The sequence below is a fragment of the Schistocerca gregaria genome, chromosome 5 (assembly GCF_023897955.1).
Source record: "Schistocerca gregaria isolate iqSchGreg1 chromosome 5, iqSchGreg1.2, whole genome shotgun sequence".
Taxonomy (NCBI): domain Eukaryota; kingdom Metazoa; phylum Arthropoda; class Insecta; order Orthoptera; family Acrididae; genus Schistocerca; species Schistocerca gregaria.
In genome coordinates, this window is record NC_064924.1 from 379,960,492 (window position 1) to 379,976,526 (window position 16,035).

At 42.1% G+C, this 16,035-nt stretch overlaps 1 protein-coding gene across 5 annotated transcripts in view; it reads right to left on the reverse strand.

The window, feature by feature from the left end:
* Positions 1-16,035, reverse strand: part of LOC126271903 (cytochrome P450 6k1-like) — a 73,381-nt gene that overhangs the window by 18,460 nt on the left and 38,886 nt on the right. For 3 of the 5 annotated variants that reach the window (XM_049974291.1, XM_049974292.1, XM_049974289.1), the window contains exons 2-3: positions 14,443-15,342; positions 2,122-2,361 (exon numbers count right to left, since the gene is read on the reverse strand). In XM_049974291.1, the coding sequence (XP_049830248.1) occupies positions 2,122-2,361; positions 14,443-15,334 (1,132 nt within the window). In that variant the 5' untranslated portion in view covers positions 15,335-15,342. The remainder of the gene's footprint in view (positions 1-2,121; positions 2,362-14,442; positions 15,343-16,035) is intronic. The other 2 variants (XM_049974293.1, XM_049974290.1) reach the window with 1 other exon arrangement.

Sequence of the window (16,035 nt, forward strand, 5' to 3'; positions counted from 1 at the left end):
TGTATAGTCAGTAGGGAAGAAATGGACAGTCTCTTAGAAAGGCGCCAAGCGAATCTTTATCTCCTTTTTTAAATAGATGTATTTCGCTTTTATTTTCGCTGGATTTAACTGTTACGGCATTCAAGTCTCTTTACAACAGCCTTGTTATCAGTACTTCCTCTATCCGTCATGAAGCGCTCTATTTGCTCAGGACCGTTCGTCGCTAAAAGGTCAAGTATGCTAACACAACTATTTACACTTGATGTGGGTTCTGAATTAGGTGAACTAACTGGTCAAAGTAACTTTCGGAGAAAGCATTTGGTACAATTTCGGACGATGATTTATGCCTACCGCCGACTTTAGGCAGGATAACTAGAAGTGATTCATTCGTTTTCAAAGCTCAATATTTTTCAAAGTATTACGTGTACGAATGTGACTGAAACATGAATAGAACTGTAAAGTCACTAAGTTTGCGTTTTGGGCTCTACAAATATTCTCTTAGTACCTTTCTGGACACACGACACAAGTTCAAGTGGTAGCCAATTTCCTGCCATACCTTAGGAAGTAACATCCCGTCAATTGTCATTACAGCGGCACCTATGCGTTTTCTGTTCTTGGCATTGGGGATACGAAAACACCATCCATAATGTACACTCAAAGGAAAAAGTTATCACAGGTTAGGTCAAGCGACCTGGGAGTCCGAAGGAAGAGAGCCACGTTATCTTCACTACTACCCCTATTCCAGCGATACGGAAATTCGCCGTTTAGGTAGCGATGAAGATCTATCCTCGAGTGAAGAGCTGCCTCGCCTTGTTGGAAGTTGAAATTTTAGGAATCTTCCCCACAATTTTCTGCGATGTTCCAAGTTCGAGGCTTGTGCGGACCGTTGATTTTTTTGGACTGCTCACGAAATTGTCCTTCACCCTCTCAACGATTGCACCTGGCGCTACTTTTCTGTTAGCGTCCCTAAATTGTAGATACCAGCGCTCAGTACTCTGTTTGCATGGCGCTTCTTTTCCATAATTCCTTCAGAATCTACGCTGCACTGTTATAAAAAATAAACATCCCGCATGTTCCAACACACAAAACGTCTTTTGTTGCTTTGTCGCCATTTTGTCAAGGCACTGCACTCGTAACGCCAACAAAATGGTTGAGTTTACGGTTCTATTCATGCATCAGTCATATTTGTACACGTAATAATTTGGAAAATATAGAACTTCGATAATGGATAAGTAGTTTATAGTAGCCCCGTATTTTCGCAAACAGATCGACGATAGATTGAAGTCACCAACAACTATAATTGTATGAGTAGCGTACCTGTATCCATGTATGTGTAAACGTAGGCTTCCGCGGCCGTTGCCACACTCAATAAAATTCTTCTAGGTTTGAGGCCGCATTGTCATCTGTAAAATTCCGACGTTTCGGCCATTGTTGTAAGGCGCCTGCCTTAGGGTGTATTGCTAACTGCTGAATGAGACCTAGTCTGGGTACTTGTATATTATGGAGGAGTGCTGGAATTGGTTGTGAGTGTGAGCAGGAAGGGCATTAGCAATACACCCTGAGGAAGGCGCCTTGCAATAATCGCCGAAACGTCGGAATTTTTGCCCGCATCTCGTGGTCGTGCGGTAGCGTTCTCGCTTCCCGCGCCCGGGTTCCCGGGTTCGATTCCCAGCGGGGTCAGGGATTTTCTCTGCCTCGTGATGGTTGGGTGTTGTGTGTTGTCCTTAGGTTAGTTAGGTTTAAGTAGTTCTAAGTTCTAGGGGACTGATGACCATAGCTGTTAAGTCCCATAGTGCTCAGAGCCATTTTTTTCGGAATTTTACAGATGACAATGCGGCCTCAACCCCAGAAGAATTTTATTGACTACTTCTGTCCATGGTTATGGAGGAACCAGCTGAGACTAAATTACGCATAGCTCATTGCACGTATAAAACTACACTGGCAAATAGGTAATTTAAAAAATAAATCACATTTTATCTACGATGAAGTGATAATACCTTTGTAAATGCATACGGAGCAAGTTATCCACCAGTAAACAGTATTTGACTTGGTGATTACTAGATCTGTTTCACTGTGAACGGTTGTTGTCTTCGCCTTCAATTTAATACAATTACCAAAAAGATCGAAAACCTTGAAGCTCACCGTCTATAACCTTTTCCAAATATGGCATATTCGACGTAATATCTTCATATGTCACTTCGCCGTTGGACTTCTTCAGTACGGCATCAATTTCGTCTTGCAGCCGCTTCTGGATGTCCGGGTGTTTAGAGAGCTCGTACAGGCAGAAGCTTACGGTGGTGGAGGATGTTTCGAACCCAGCGAGGAAAAACACCCACGCCTGTGCTGCCAATTCTTTGATCGTCAGAGATTTATTTCCTCCTGCTGGGAACAAGACAAATATGTAATAGGCCATTCACCTAAAGTAAATAACATTTCAGTTAAAAATTAAATGCGACACTCTTACATTACGTTTTTGAATGATAGAAAATGAAAATTCTGTACTGTGCTGTAACGACCATATCAAAAATATTATTTCTCCAACGTGCTGTCAATCTCGTAACAGCAATGCTACAGACAAAAGCGTTTCTCTCTAAATCTGTTTTCTACGCGCCTACCCTAAATACATAATGAGAGGAAACTTTCAAAGGATACACTTATAGATACAGTCTAAACAGTTTCAAGATGAAATTCGAAGAATATTTGTTAACATATTGTGATCGAAAACTGATGAAGTAATGTGTTTCCTATCCTAGACGTTAAAATGAACTACAGGGTCTCGGTGATTCTACAGTGAGGTGATTAGACTTCACAGTTCTAAAAGTGCTTATTCACGACTATTCATCAACAGACACACCAACTTCATTTAGGAACGCTGTGCCACAATATTAACTACATAATAAGATAACCATACGTAGTAATTTATTCGGCAAAATTATTAATTTATGGAATACTGAAAAAACTGCAGTTTGTTTACGAATGGCATCTTTGAGAAATGAGTGATATTTTGAATAATGCTCAAATGTGTGAGATTCACGTTAGGATAAAGTAACGGAAAAACCGAACGTATAACAGATAACGGAATCTTTGATGGTCACTGGCTTGTTTGATTCGTGGAAGCACATCACAGAAGTTTGTGGTCATTTGAAAAAAAAAAAAAAGACATTTAACATCTTCCAAAAACCCACTGGAAAAACTTGGAATACTGCTTATCGCAGAATGGACGTCTAATTGATTTCTTCAGAGCTTTTCGTATTGCTCCCAAAGAGACTGTAAAGAAAGAAGCAAACTAATAACAGTTTGCTCATTGGCATAAGAGCTTTATTTTTTCCAGTGCTAGATCCATGTACTGAACCGGTAGTGTCTGTTATGTATAATGCAGTAAGATATACATTTCCCCACACGTAAAAACTTGATGACTATGGATGGATTACGTGCAGTAATAGGATCACTACACCATCCCCAGGACTCTGCAAAAAGCACCAAGATCCACCCGCAAAATTTACAGTACAGATCATGCTACTCGGATCTTCATTTGAAAATCCACTTTCTTTTTGTAAAGAGGCTGAAAGGCCCTTCGAAATTTCTTCACCAGATGTTGATGATACATTCTCGATGCCATAACCGAGTACCTAGGTTAGCTGAATTGTTTATTGTGAAGTATTTTATGGAAACGGTAGGAAATATTAATACAAGTGGCGGGCGTGACATTTAGAACACGACACCTGACAGGAAATCAGTGTTTAGCGACTGATGTGTAGTTTGGATAAATTAATTATGTGATACAGTCTTCCTGTCACCAATAACTCTTTACAGATTAATTACATACTTCTTTGCTCTCACTACTATTCCCTTAACTTTTCTTCGAAACAAAGTGTACTGCGTTCAGAACTTGCCATAAAAATGGTTGGGTGGGTTTGGAAATCAGGATGAAAAATTAGGGTTTAACATCACCTCGACGGTGAGGTCATTATAACGGAAGCATAAGATTCAACTAAGAAAGAGGGGAAGCAAAATGGTCGTGTCCTTTCCGAAGGTACATCATTTGTAAGGCCTGACATCGTTGGGTGACGGGTTTACAACAGTGTGTTTAATTTGATAATTTTCTTAATAAGACGAAACACAAAGTTACAATTGGAGGAGAACAGTTTCTGGTTGCTTGACAGCCACGCTCATATCAAGCTTAGTAAAGACTTATTGTCTCTGTACAGTAGTTTCTACAAACATCTGGAAAGACTGCGATAAGTCCATGCTAGAAGATAAATGCAGATAACAGCCAAGCCTGCAGGTTCCGCTGATGTAGGTGAACACGAATGGGGCTTCTGCAGTGTCCTCAATACTTTGCAAGCGTCAATCGTATTCAGAACAGTGTACTGTGTAGTTGTTATGTCGTAGCCAAGTGAATTCGAACTTGGAGAAAGTGTTTGAGCTCGCATGGTGGGTGCTTCAGTAACAAAGCTACCCGGTGTTTGGTGTTTCAGGAGGCACCGTATCGCAGATTTAAACCGCTTACAGAGAAAGCAGAAAAAAACACCATTCGCTATGTCAGAACGCGGGCGAAAGTGTGGTCGAGTGATCGTGAAAGACGGTCACAGAAGAGGATTGTGGTGAAATATAAGAGGACGGCAGATGAAACAGTCATTGCAGAACTAAATGTTGTACTTACGAACCCTGTCAGCACCTAGACAACACGGAGGGAGCTCCACAAGCAGAAAATTGTAGGGCGAGCTGAAATCCCAAAACTAGTCACCAGTGATGAGGATACCCGTAACAGGAAAACGTATTGCCAAAGCCATAAAACCGCGACTGTGGAGCAATGGAAGAAAGTCGTTTGGTCATATTAGTCTTGTTTCCAACTTCTGTCCGAGTTTACGTCCCAACAGTCAAACGTGGGGAGAGATCGGTAATGACCTGGACAGCCATATCATGGTATTCCATGCGTCTCATGGTTACTCTGAATGGCTGCCATACTGACTAGGGTTAAGTGACCATTTTGGCTGACAGAGTGCATCCTAAATGGCTCTGAGCGCTACGGGACCTAACATCTGAGGTCATCAGTCCCCTAGAACTTAGAACTACTTAAACCTAACTAACCTAACGACATCACACACGTACATGCCCGAGGCCGGATTCGAACCTGCGACACGCGGTGTCGCGGTTTCAGACTGAAGCGCCTAGAACCGCTCGGCCACTCTGGCCGGCCTGACAATTATGCTCTAGAGTCTTTAAATTCTGAATGAAACGTCTTTGGCTGTCAAGAGGGCTACGCGTGATGCCTTAAATGACTACCGTAGCCGAATATTGTCAAATGATGTTTCCCGGAACTCAAAGAAACTTTCATTGTATGTAAACGTCGTTAGTGGCGCCAAAGTTAGTGTCCAGTCCTTGGCGAATGAGACATGAACTGAAGCTCAGTGTAGCAAAACGAATGCTGAAATGCTTAACTCCGTTTGCAAATGTTCTTTTACAAAGCAAAACCAGGAAATTTGCCCAAATTCAATCCATATACCACTGAAAAGATGAATGATATAGAAATTAATGGTGTTGAGAAAGAGCTGAAATCGTTAAAAGTGGACAAAGCTTCAGGGTCCGATGGAACCCCTGTCAGATTCTATACTGAATTTGCGGCTGAGTTAGCACCCCTTTTAAATATAATCTATCGTATATCCCTCGAACAAGAAACCGTGCCCAGTTCTTGGAAAAAAAAGCACAGGTCAGCATCTTATATAACATATACAGAATTAAATCATGACGATGCTATGGAGCATGGATTCCGTAGACATCGATCATGTGGAAACTAACTCGCACTGTTCACACATACTGAAAGGTTTGGATTAAGGCAGTCAGGTAGATGCAGAATTTCTTGATTTCCTCGATGGTCGTATTACGAAGCTGCTATGAACGCAAAGCGACCTTAACTACAAATTCACACGTGGTCAAAGCCTCCCGTAGAAATAAAAACCGAAAAAGCCAAATAAAGAGAGCCATGCTTGGAGCGTTCGAATAATTCGAAACTAAAATTCTATCTACTCACCTGACAGAAAATCCTAGAAAGTTTAGGTATTATATAAAAACCAGCAAACGGATAGAAGTAGTCTGTCCCGACGCTACGACAATAGTAGCATCGAAATGGAGGATCACCGAAGTGAAAGCCGAAATACGAGATTCCTTTCTTCAAAACTGTTTCACTGAGGAACATCGTACTGAGGTTCTTCCTTTAAGTTATCGTACGAAAGTCATACGGACAGATATCGAAATAAGTGACCGTTGGTTGGAAAAATCAGCTGAAATAACAGAGAGAAGGTCACTGAATCTAATGGGATACCAGTACAATTCTACGTCGAATGTGCGAAAAAACTCGCTCCTTTTCTACCAGCAATGTCCTGTAGATATCGGAGGAGCGAAGCACTCCTAGTAATTCAGAAAAAAGCACAATCCATTCCAGTTTTCGAGAAGGGTCGTCGGACAGACACAAAGAACTATAGGCACATATCTCGAAAGTTTTATGGTGGTATGTTAATGAAATTTCTGGAGACTGACAAACTGCTCTGCAGGAATCAATATGGATTCCGAAAACAATGACGTGTGAAACCCAGCTCTCTCTGTTCGTCTATGAGACCCAGAAAGCAGCAGATACCGGTGGCCAGGTTGATGCTGTGTTCCCCAAATGCCGCGTTCCTTGACTTCCATATTTCATTCTACACAATTCCATACGGCTGCCTAATAAAATGCGAGCATGTTTAATATCAGACCACCCGTGCAGTAAAATTCAGGAAGACCTGCAGAGGACCGACGTTCGGTGCAGGGATTTGCAGTTGATCGTAACATAAGTGTAAGATGTTATTTTATCCATGTTGGATCTTGTGAACTCGGAGGCGTTAATGGTAGTTGGTGAATGACGCAACCAGACACAAATACTTTTTGAGTGATCTATTTTAGTGCCATAACCGGTGTCGGGCTATCATGCCCATCTTCAGATGCCTAGTACTTTTCGTTACATAGACGTTTTTATGAACAGCATGTAGTCTGCTTCACGCTGCACAAGAATTTTTTTTCAATGCTCAATTTTTAATTTTTGTATTTCCTGCAATGAACTTATGAACTGTAGTGATAACCAAAATCTGTATGTACAAAATTTTTGTAGATATATGTATACTTCATCATACGCAGTCGGTTAGGTTTGAAGTATTTCGTCAATAATTTTCACTGACAGTTAAAAAAAGTCCCACTAAAAACAGTTTATCCTATTGTCTTTAAATAATAAGTTTATACATAGGGCACAAACATTTTTCTATTATTAACGTGTTACATTTTGCACATGCCACACATCATCTTTCCTCTGTTTACATCCTTGGTCAGTATTTAATGAATGATATCTTTGTATCTTTGCTTCATGATAATCTTCGCATTGTAAAGAATAACGTGAAATATAGAACACATGTGCGATGCTCAACGGCCAGTTTAAGGATATTATGAAGTGTACCACAGTATCTTAGTAACAATACCTGTCAAGACCATATACATCGAGCTAGAAAACCACATGGATCACAACAAATTAATCGCCATCTCCTGGAACGAATGTAAGTGAACACAACTATTTTGCTGTCTCTCTCTCTCTCTCTCTCTCTCTCTCTCTCTCTCTCTCTCTCTCTCTATATATATATATATATATATATATATATATATATATATATATATATATAGTGTGGAGACAACGACATGCTATTCATCAAAACACTTATGTGACGAAAAATATTAGCATGGTAGCATGGTAGCCCGAACTCGGTTATGGCACTAAAGCATTAAAAAAGTATTTGTGAGTGGTTGCGCCATTCACCAACTATAAGTTTAAGAGATTGCACGTAAATAGGCAGAAAGAGCCATTATTTTATGATTATACGATTGCAGAACAATCGCTGCAAGCTGTTACACCCATAAACTATCTAAAAGTATGCAGACTGAGCAATTTAAAGTGAAACAACAGCATAAAACTAATCAGACGTGAGGCAGACGCTAGACTGAGATGCATAGGAAGAATCATCAGGAATTGTAACACATCCGCAAAGAAAGCAGGTTACAAAACCTCGTTTGATCAATACTTGAATACTGCTCATCAGTCTAGATCCTGTATCAGATACGATGGACAGAGGAAACGCGCTTCGTTACAGTTTCATTTAGCAATGGCGAAATCGTTGCGGAGATGTTCAGTCAATTTAAGTGGCAGACATTACATAAGAGCCGTTGTGCATAACGGCGCAGTCTAATGTCCAAATTGCCAGAACATACGTTCCTAGAAGTATTAATCAAACCGACGTTTTACTCGCAGAAAGACCGTGGAAGTAAAATTATAGAGATTCAAGACCACACAGAGGCTTACCAATAATCGTTCTTTCCGTGAAACATTGGCGACTGGAACAGTAAAAGGGAAAGTGACAGTGGTACAGAAAATACCCTCTGCCACACGCAGTCAGGTGTTTGTGGTGTACTGATGTCGATCTAAATGTAGAAGTACTTATAACTATTTTCCTTCTCTTTACCAGCGAAATACTGCGCTGAAAATTAATTCCATATGCCGATTCGAACTGGCTATCTCTCCGTCGATCGCTGCCACATTATTATACTGTAGCTACGGACATGCTTCGTTCTGCTGTGTAGAATGCAGTCCTGCTCTTTCAGACTCTTCTGGACACTGAAGAGTGCCATATTGAGCCCCTTTTCTACATCTACATCTACATGACTACTCTGCAATTCACATTTAAGTGCTTGGCAGAGGGTTCATCGAACCACAATCGTACTATCTCTCTACCATTCCACTCCCGAACAGCGCGCGGGAAAAACGAACACCTAAACCTTTCTGTTAGAGCTCTGATTTGTCTTATTTTATTTTGATGATCATTCCTACCTATGTAGGTTTGGCTCAACAAAATAATTTCGCATTCGGAAGAGAAAGTTTGAAATTTCGTAAATAGATCTCGCAGCGACGAAAAACGTCTTTGCTTTAATGACTTCCATCCCAACTCGCGTATCATATCTGCCACACTCTTTCCCCAATAACGTGATAATACAAAACGAACTGCCCTTTTTTGCACCCCTTCGATGTCCTCCGTCAATCCCACCTAGTAAGGATCCCACACCGCGCAGTAGTTCTCTAATAGAGGACGAACGAGTGTAGTGTAAGCTGTATCTTTAGTGGACTTGTTGCATCTTCTAAGTGTCCTGCCAATGGAACGCAACCTTTGGCTCGTCTTCCCCACAATATTATCTATGTGGTCTTTCCAACTGAAGCTGTTCGTAATTTTAACACCCAGGTACTTAGTTGAATTGACAGCCTTGAGAATTGTACTATTTATCGAGTAATAGGATTCCAACGGATTTCTATTGGAACTCATGTGGATCACCTCACACTTTTCGTTATTTAGCGTCAACTGCCACCGGCCCCACGTCCGCAGCTCGTGGTCGCGCGGTAGTGTTCTCGCTTCCCGAGCCCGGGTTCCCGGGTTCGATTCCCGGGGGGTCAGGGATTTTCTCTGCCTCGTGATAACTGGGTGTTATGTGATGTCCTTAGGTTAGTTAGGTTTAAGTAGTTCTAAGTTCTAGGGGACTGATGACAATAGATGTTAAGTCCCATAGTGCTCAGAGCCATTTTGAACCAACTGCCACACCATACAGCAATCTTTTCTAAATCGCTTTGCAACTGATATTGGTCTTCGGATGACCTTACTAGACGGTAAATTACAGTATCATCTGCTAACAACCTAAGAGAACTGCTCAGATTGTCACCCAGGTCATTTATATAGATCAGGAACAGCAGAGGTCCCAGGACGCTTCCCTGGGGAACACTTGATATAACTTCAATTTTACTCGATGGTTTGCCGTCTATTACTACGAACTGCGGCCTTCCTGACAGGAAATCACCAATCCAGTCGCACAACTGAGGCGATACCCCATAGGCACGCATTTTGATTAGAAGTCGCTTGTGAGGAACGGTGTCAAAAGCTTTCCGGAAATCTAGAAATACGGAATCAACTTGAGATCCCCTGTCGATACTTTTGCGAATAAAGAGCTAGCTGCGTTGCACAAGAGCTATGTTTTCTGAAACCATGCTGATTACGTATCAATAGATCGTTTCCTTCGAGGTGATTCATAATTTTTGAATACAGTATATGCTCCAAAACCCTGCTGCAAACCGACGTCCATGATATAGGTCTGTAGTTCGATGGATTACTCCTACTACCCTTCTTAAACACTGGTACGACCTGCGCAAATTTCCAATCTGTAGGTACAGATCTATCGGTGAGCGAGAGATAACAGTGATGGTATCGGTATGTAATGGTATGATGTACCCTAGCAGGACATAAAAAGTGTTTCAATTGAATTTATTCTGCATTATTTCTCTTCCCCATGTCATTGATATTAAACCTACCAAGTCTAATACTCGTACGGTAATTATTTTCCGTGTTATAAGGTGTTAAATAGGGAAAGTTTAATTATAACATCCTGACACACGATTAGCAAAATTACAGAATATGTCCAAGTCCTCGCCCAGATATTGCTCTACCATTGGTCCTGAGACGTGGGATCTATAAAAGTATACGATTATCACGTTTGATCCACCTTTAACACTTATATTTACCCAAATTATTTCGCAGTCAGAAACTGTCATACCTTATTACCGTATTACTTAGGACTATGAACAAGTATCATACACCGGTATTCCGCCTATCTTTGGCGTACACATTCCAGTCAGATTTTAGAATTTCATTCCTACTAACATCTACTTTCAACCAGCTTTCCCTCGTTAGTATTATGAGGGCACTAGTACCATTTACAAGAAAGACAAGTTCTGGAATCTTTCCACAAAAACTTCTAACCTAATACTATATTGTTCAGCGCTTTTAATGGCGTTAGCCGCATTTGAGCATTGAAATGTATCAATGGTAATAGCAGAAAATCTGTGCCAAACCGCAACTCTAACCCGGATATCCCGCTTTACACTAGCAATCGCCTTGATCGCCTCGGCCATCCATGCACGCTTCGCTGCCGACCCAGATTCCCAGCCTGTCACTCACTACTGACAGAGTGACGACGGTCCATGAACCCACACTCGCAGTCCCTGATTCCCATAACAGATCGGGCACGGTGTGCACCCGCAATGAAAATAGGATTGTTGATCGTTGTCACCCTATTTATTTAAGTTGATGACAACCAACGATCCTACTTCATTGTAGTCACGTGCCACGTGTGTATTAGTACTGCCTTGTTAAAAAATGGCACCAGACTACTATCTCATGAGAGGTAAGACGTGATGATACAGGATGTCTGTAACGTACCATTGTGCAATCAGTGTTCTCTCAGTCACTCTCAGACGTGGCTTGAAGTCATACCCGATGGTTCCTCACACCACAGCGTCAGGAGTGACGCTGATGCGGCTCACCAAAATACCGGAAGAACTCGATCTCTCCCAGGTCCCCCATACTCGCCGACGACGGTCATCCCGAGCTATGCAGAATTGCAATTAATCACTGAAAACAATGCGACGCCATTCTTTATCAGTCCACGCTTCTCGGACACGGTAGCACTCCAAACCTAGAAATCTGCACTGTGGTGTTAACAGCAACCTACGAAGGGGGTGGTAATTACCTAGTCCTGCTTTGGTAGTCTCCGACAAGTGGTGCAGGAAACAGCTGTTCTCGGATACCAGGTGTTGTTGTTGTTGTTGTGGTCTTCAGTGCAGAGACTGGTCTGACGCAGCTCTCCATGCTACTCTATCCTGTGCAAGCCTCTTCATGTTCGAATAGCTACTGCACCCTACAACCTTCTGAATCTGCTTAGTGGATTCATCTCTTGGTCTCCCTCTACGATTTTTACCCCTCCCTCCTCCCCCCCCCCCCCCCCCCCACACGCTGCCCTCCAGTACAAAACTGGTGATCCCTTGATCCCTCAGAATATGTCCTACCAGCCGATCCCTTCTTCAAGTCAAGTTCTGCCACAAACTCCTCTTCTCCCCAATCCTATTCAGTATCTCCTCAATAGTTATGTGATCTACCCATCTAATCTTCATCATTCTTCTGTAGCACCACATTTTGAAAGCTTCTATTCTCTCCTTGTCTAAACTATTTATCGTCCATGTTTCACTTCCATACAGGGTTACACTCCATACAAATACTACCGGAAAAGACTTCATGACACTTAATTCTACACTCGATGTTAACAAATTTCTCTTCTTCAAAAACACTTTCCTTGCCGTAGCCAGTCTGCATTTTATATCCTCTCTAATTCGACCATCATCAGTTATTTGGCTCCCCAAATAGCATCCCCCCCCCCCTTCCGACCCTCCCTATAAACTATGTACCTTGCCATTGTGGTTCCTGAAGAGGGGCTGCAGCCCATTCAGTAGTTGCATGGGCAACAATCTGGATGATTCACTGATCTGGACTTGTAACATTAACAAAACGGCCATGCTGTGCTGGTACGGAGAACGGCTGAAAGCAAGGGGTAACTACAGTCGTAATTTTTCCCTAGGGCATGCAGCTTTGCATGTGGCTAAGTGACGCCACGTTAAGGAGTTAAAGCGTGCTTGGTGCACAATGTAGCGATCCGTCTTTATTGTGGTCAAATTTAATCGATCATAACCTTGACGACCAGTATATCTGCCCTCAAGTTTCTACGGAGTCCAATATCGGGCCACTGTCACATCCGAAGGCACCACAAATCTGGGTATTGCACGTTTTGCTCAGTTGGCCAACTGGAGAACTAAAATGAGGCTCGCTTCAAACGCTGTCAGGTGCTGATAACGCTGTCTCATACGAGTGCGTGTCATATGCTTGTCCTTAACAGTGGTTACTCAACATGTGATGCAGTTCATGATCCTTATATACCGTAAGAGGCCTGGTAGCAGCATCAGATACGAACACACTCGGGTGGCCGTCACAGAGAACTGCAGCTCTAATCATTTACATACCTACCGAAAGTGTGTACGTGTACGAAGTTACACTGACATTCAACTATATCTTCTTGGTGATTTACTGCTTTCGTCAGGCAATTTGTATTCATCTGCGATGGTCTCAATTTCCTCTTTTGGTAACACATAACTGATAGTCTCGAAAAATTTTCTGTGGGATTTATATATATTCATGTAACTATTTCACCAGGAAAGCCGAGTAATACGGATTAACCTGTGGGACCGGGTTATAGAGCACTACCAGGTCTAAGGAAATCACTATCTGCCTTTATAATTTTCATCAATTAAATCTACTCTTCATAACGTAATGATCTAAAGTTTTATGCCGGTTACATTAATGTACTATGTACCCACTACTGTCACCATCTAGGGACTGAAAGGTTGAATCCAATATTATATTGCATTGTATGTTAACCGGGGACCTAGAAACGACGGAGAGGCTCCGTCCCCGCCGCATCCGCAGTGGTCCACAACCCCACGGCCACTACCGCAGCCCACTTCACCCCTCCGCCGCCCCACACCGAACCCAGGGTTATTGTGCGGTTCGGCCCCTGGTGGAGCCCCCAGGGAACGTCTCACACCAGACGAGTGTAACCCCTATGTTTGCGTGGTAGAGTAATGGTGGTGTACGCGTACATGGAGAACTTGTTTGCGCAGCAATCACTGACCTAGTGCAACTGAGGCGGAATAAGGGGAACCAGGCCGCATTCGCCGAGGCAGATGGGAAACCGCCTAAAAACCATGCACAGACTGGCCGGTTCACCGGACCTCGACACAAATCCTCCGGGCGGATTCGTGCCGGGGACCAGGCGCTCCTTCCCGCCCGGAAAGCCGTGCGGTAGACCGCACGGCCAACCGGGTGAGCGGTAGTCCAATATTACTAAGATAACTAGAACCATGAATAAAGTGGAGAAATCATAATTATACCAGCCTTTTTTAAGCAAAAGGGGAAACATTTTCTGCACTAGGGTGACTTTATTTAAATAACTTCATCTCTTGCTCCAACTTCAAGTAGAGTGCTAACTTGTGATACACTGAGTTGTCAGATCTGTGTGAAATCCACACCCCCAGTTATCGACGGGTTGGTCTTCAACACCACCCAGTCAGATACTCTGTTACACAGGTTGTCTCTCACATCTGAGAATGATCCCTGTTAGTATTTGAGTAACAAAACATGTGACTCTTAGAACATACACAACAAAACTTAAACAATTCGCGGACAAACATAATACAAAACAATTTTTAAAAACAGATTAAGTTTGTGCCACAATGGCGGAACCAAATGAATCATATGGTATCAGAGGTGAAACATTTATGCAGTTCATCCTGTTTATAAAATGTCTGTCCTTCCAAATTTAAATTTAGGCGATGGCACGTATGTAGTTTATGACAGGAGTTGTAACTGTGTAATTGTTTTTCGCAGTGAAATCAGAATAGAGATATTTTCAATGGTTTGGGGGACAGTCAAGGATGTCAAAATATGCAAACACTGAAAAAAATCTTACCTTCATCACTCTTCTCCACACTGATTGAGAAGCTGTCATCAACATATCCTTTATTTTTCAGTTGTATCAGCAGCTGCATGAAATCCTTTCTGATAACACCAGTCTCCTCTCTGTGTTTTACTGTGTCCTCGACGACTCGCGTAAAGTACTCTGTGATGTCCTTAGGCGTGAAGGCTACAGGTATCAGTTTGCGCAGCTTGGGGTTGAAAAATCCCAGCGCCTGGGTCATGTAGGTACGGAGAGACGGCTTAAAGAAGCGCCGACCCCACTGCCGGAATTCCGCCTCCGGGTTGTGCTGACTGTCGACATTGATCCCAAAGGCACAAGAGGCGATGACGTCGGTGGAGTAGCGAGCAATCAGTTCGCGCACTTCCACGACCCTGCCCGCCGGCGTGACGTCAGAAAGAACGCGCGCGCAGTCCTGGACGATGCCGAACATGGCGCGCATCTTGCCCGACGTGAACGTGGGCGTCAGCTTCTGTCTCAGAGACTTCCATTTGGTGCCGCCGAGGAAGAATAAGTGTGCTGATAGGTGATCTGTCTCTTCGTCTATATAGACGCCCCGGTCAGGGAAATAGTTAAAGTCCTTCACCATGATTGTCTTTATTAGATCTGGGTCTCGAAAGATCAGGATTGGACTGTTTATTGTGTAAATACCCACTACACTCTTTCCTTTGCCTTCAAAATACACGTCTCGCATATCCTCCCCTGGACTTTTTCTCATAAGCGTCGTATCCCAGGCATTCCCTAGTGGGAAGGATGGCTCTAAATAGGGCAGTCCCTTCTTCTTCCAATAGGTATAATTAATTTTGAATGTGACGTAGATAATCACAAAAATTGTGGACAGTAGAGCTAACATTTCATTCATCCAGGAATCAAAGATAACAGCCATTTTTGTTCCTGCAAAAACAAATGAAGGGTATGATCAGAAATATGTTCAGAGTATTTTTGTGTCATAATATTTAATTTGTTATGTATCACAGTCAAATTCATTGTGCAAGTCCATACTATCAGTGGTTAGCCATAAAAAGAATCCCTCTACTGTTTGTTGCTGATTTCTTAAAGTAGAGAGTAAATTAAAATCACCCTATATCCAATCATGAGTTAGTCACGTTGGCTTGCTGCTTTCACAGTGCCATTCAACAACAAATAATGTACTAGGATGTGGAAATAAAGTTAAACTTCATCTACTCACCGATTCTGATTTAAAAAAATGCATGTACACTCTACTGCTGGATATCTAAAAGTATGCAGATACTGTTTGCTGTCGCTCATAATATGTAGCATGTAATACTTGTATACACAGGATCAACTTTACATTACTAAAGGCTTTAGGTATTGTTTTGGTTTCCTCTATATGTTCTATGTTGTTAGTGATTATACAGTGAGAAGGGATATCATCATTGTTAATATGGTCCAAAAATAAATCCTTATTTCTAACGGCATATAATTTTCTTATATTAAATTTTATCTAGAATAATTACTATGTCTGTTAGACTATAGTATGTTTATTGAGATTCAGAAAGGCTACAAGCAGTTCTTGCTTCTTAATTACAGAAGGAAGAATAAATTTGTTGATTCACACTTCCAAGA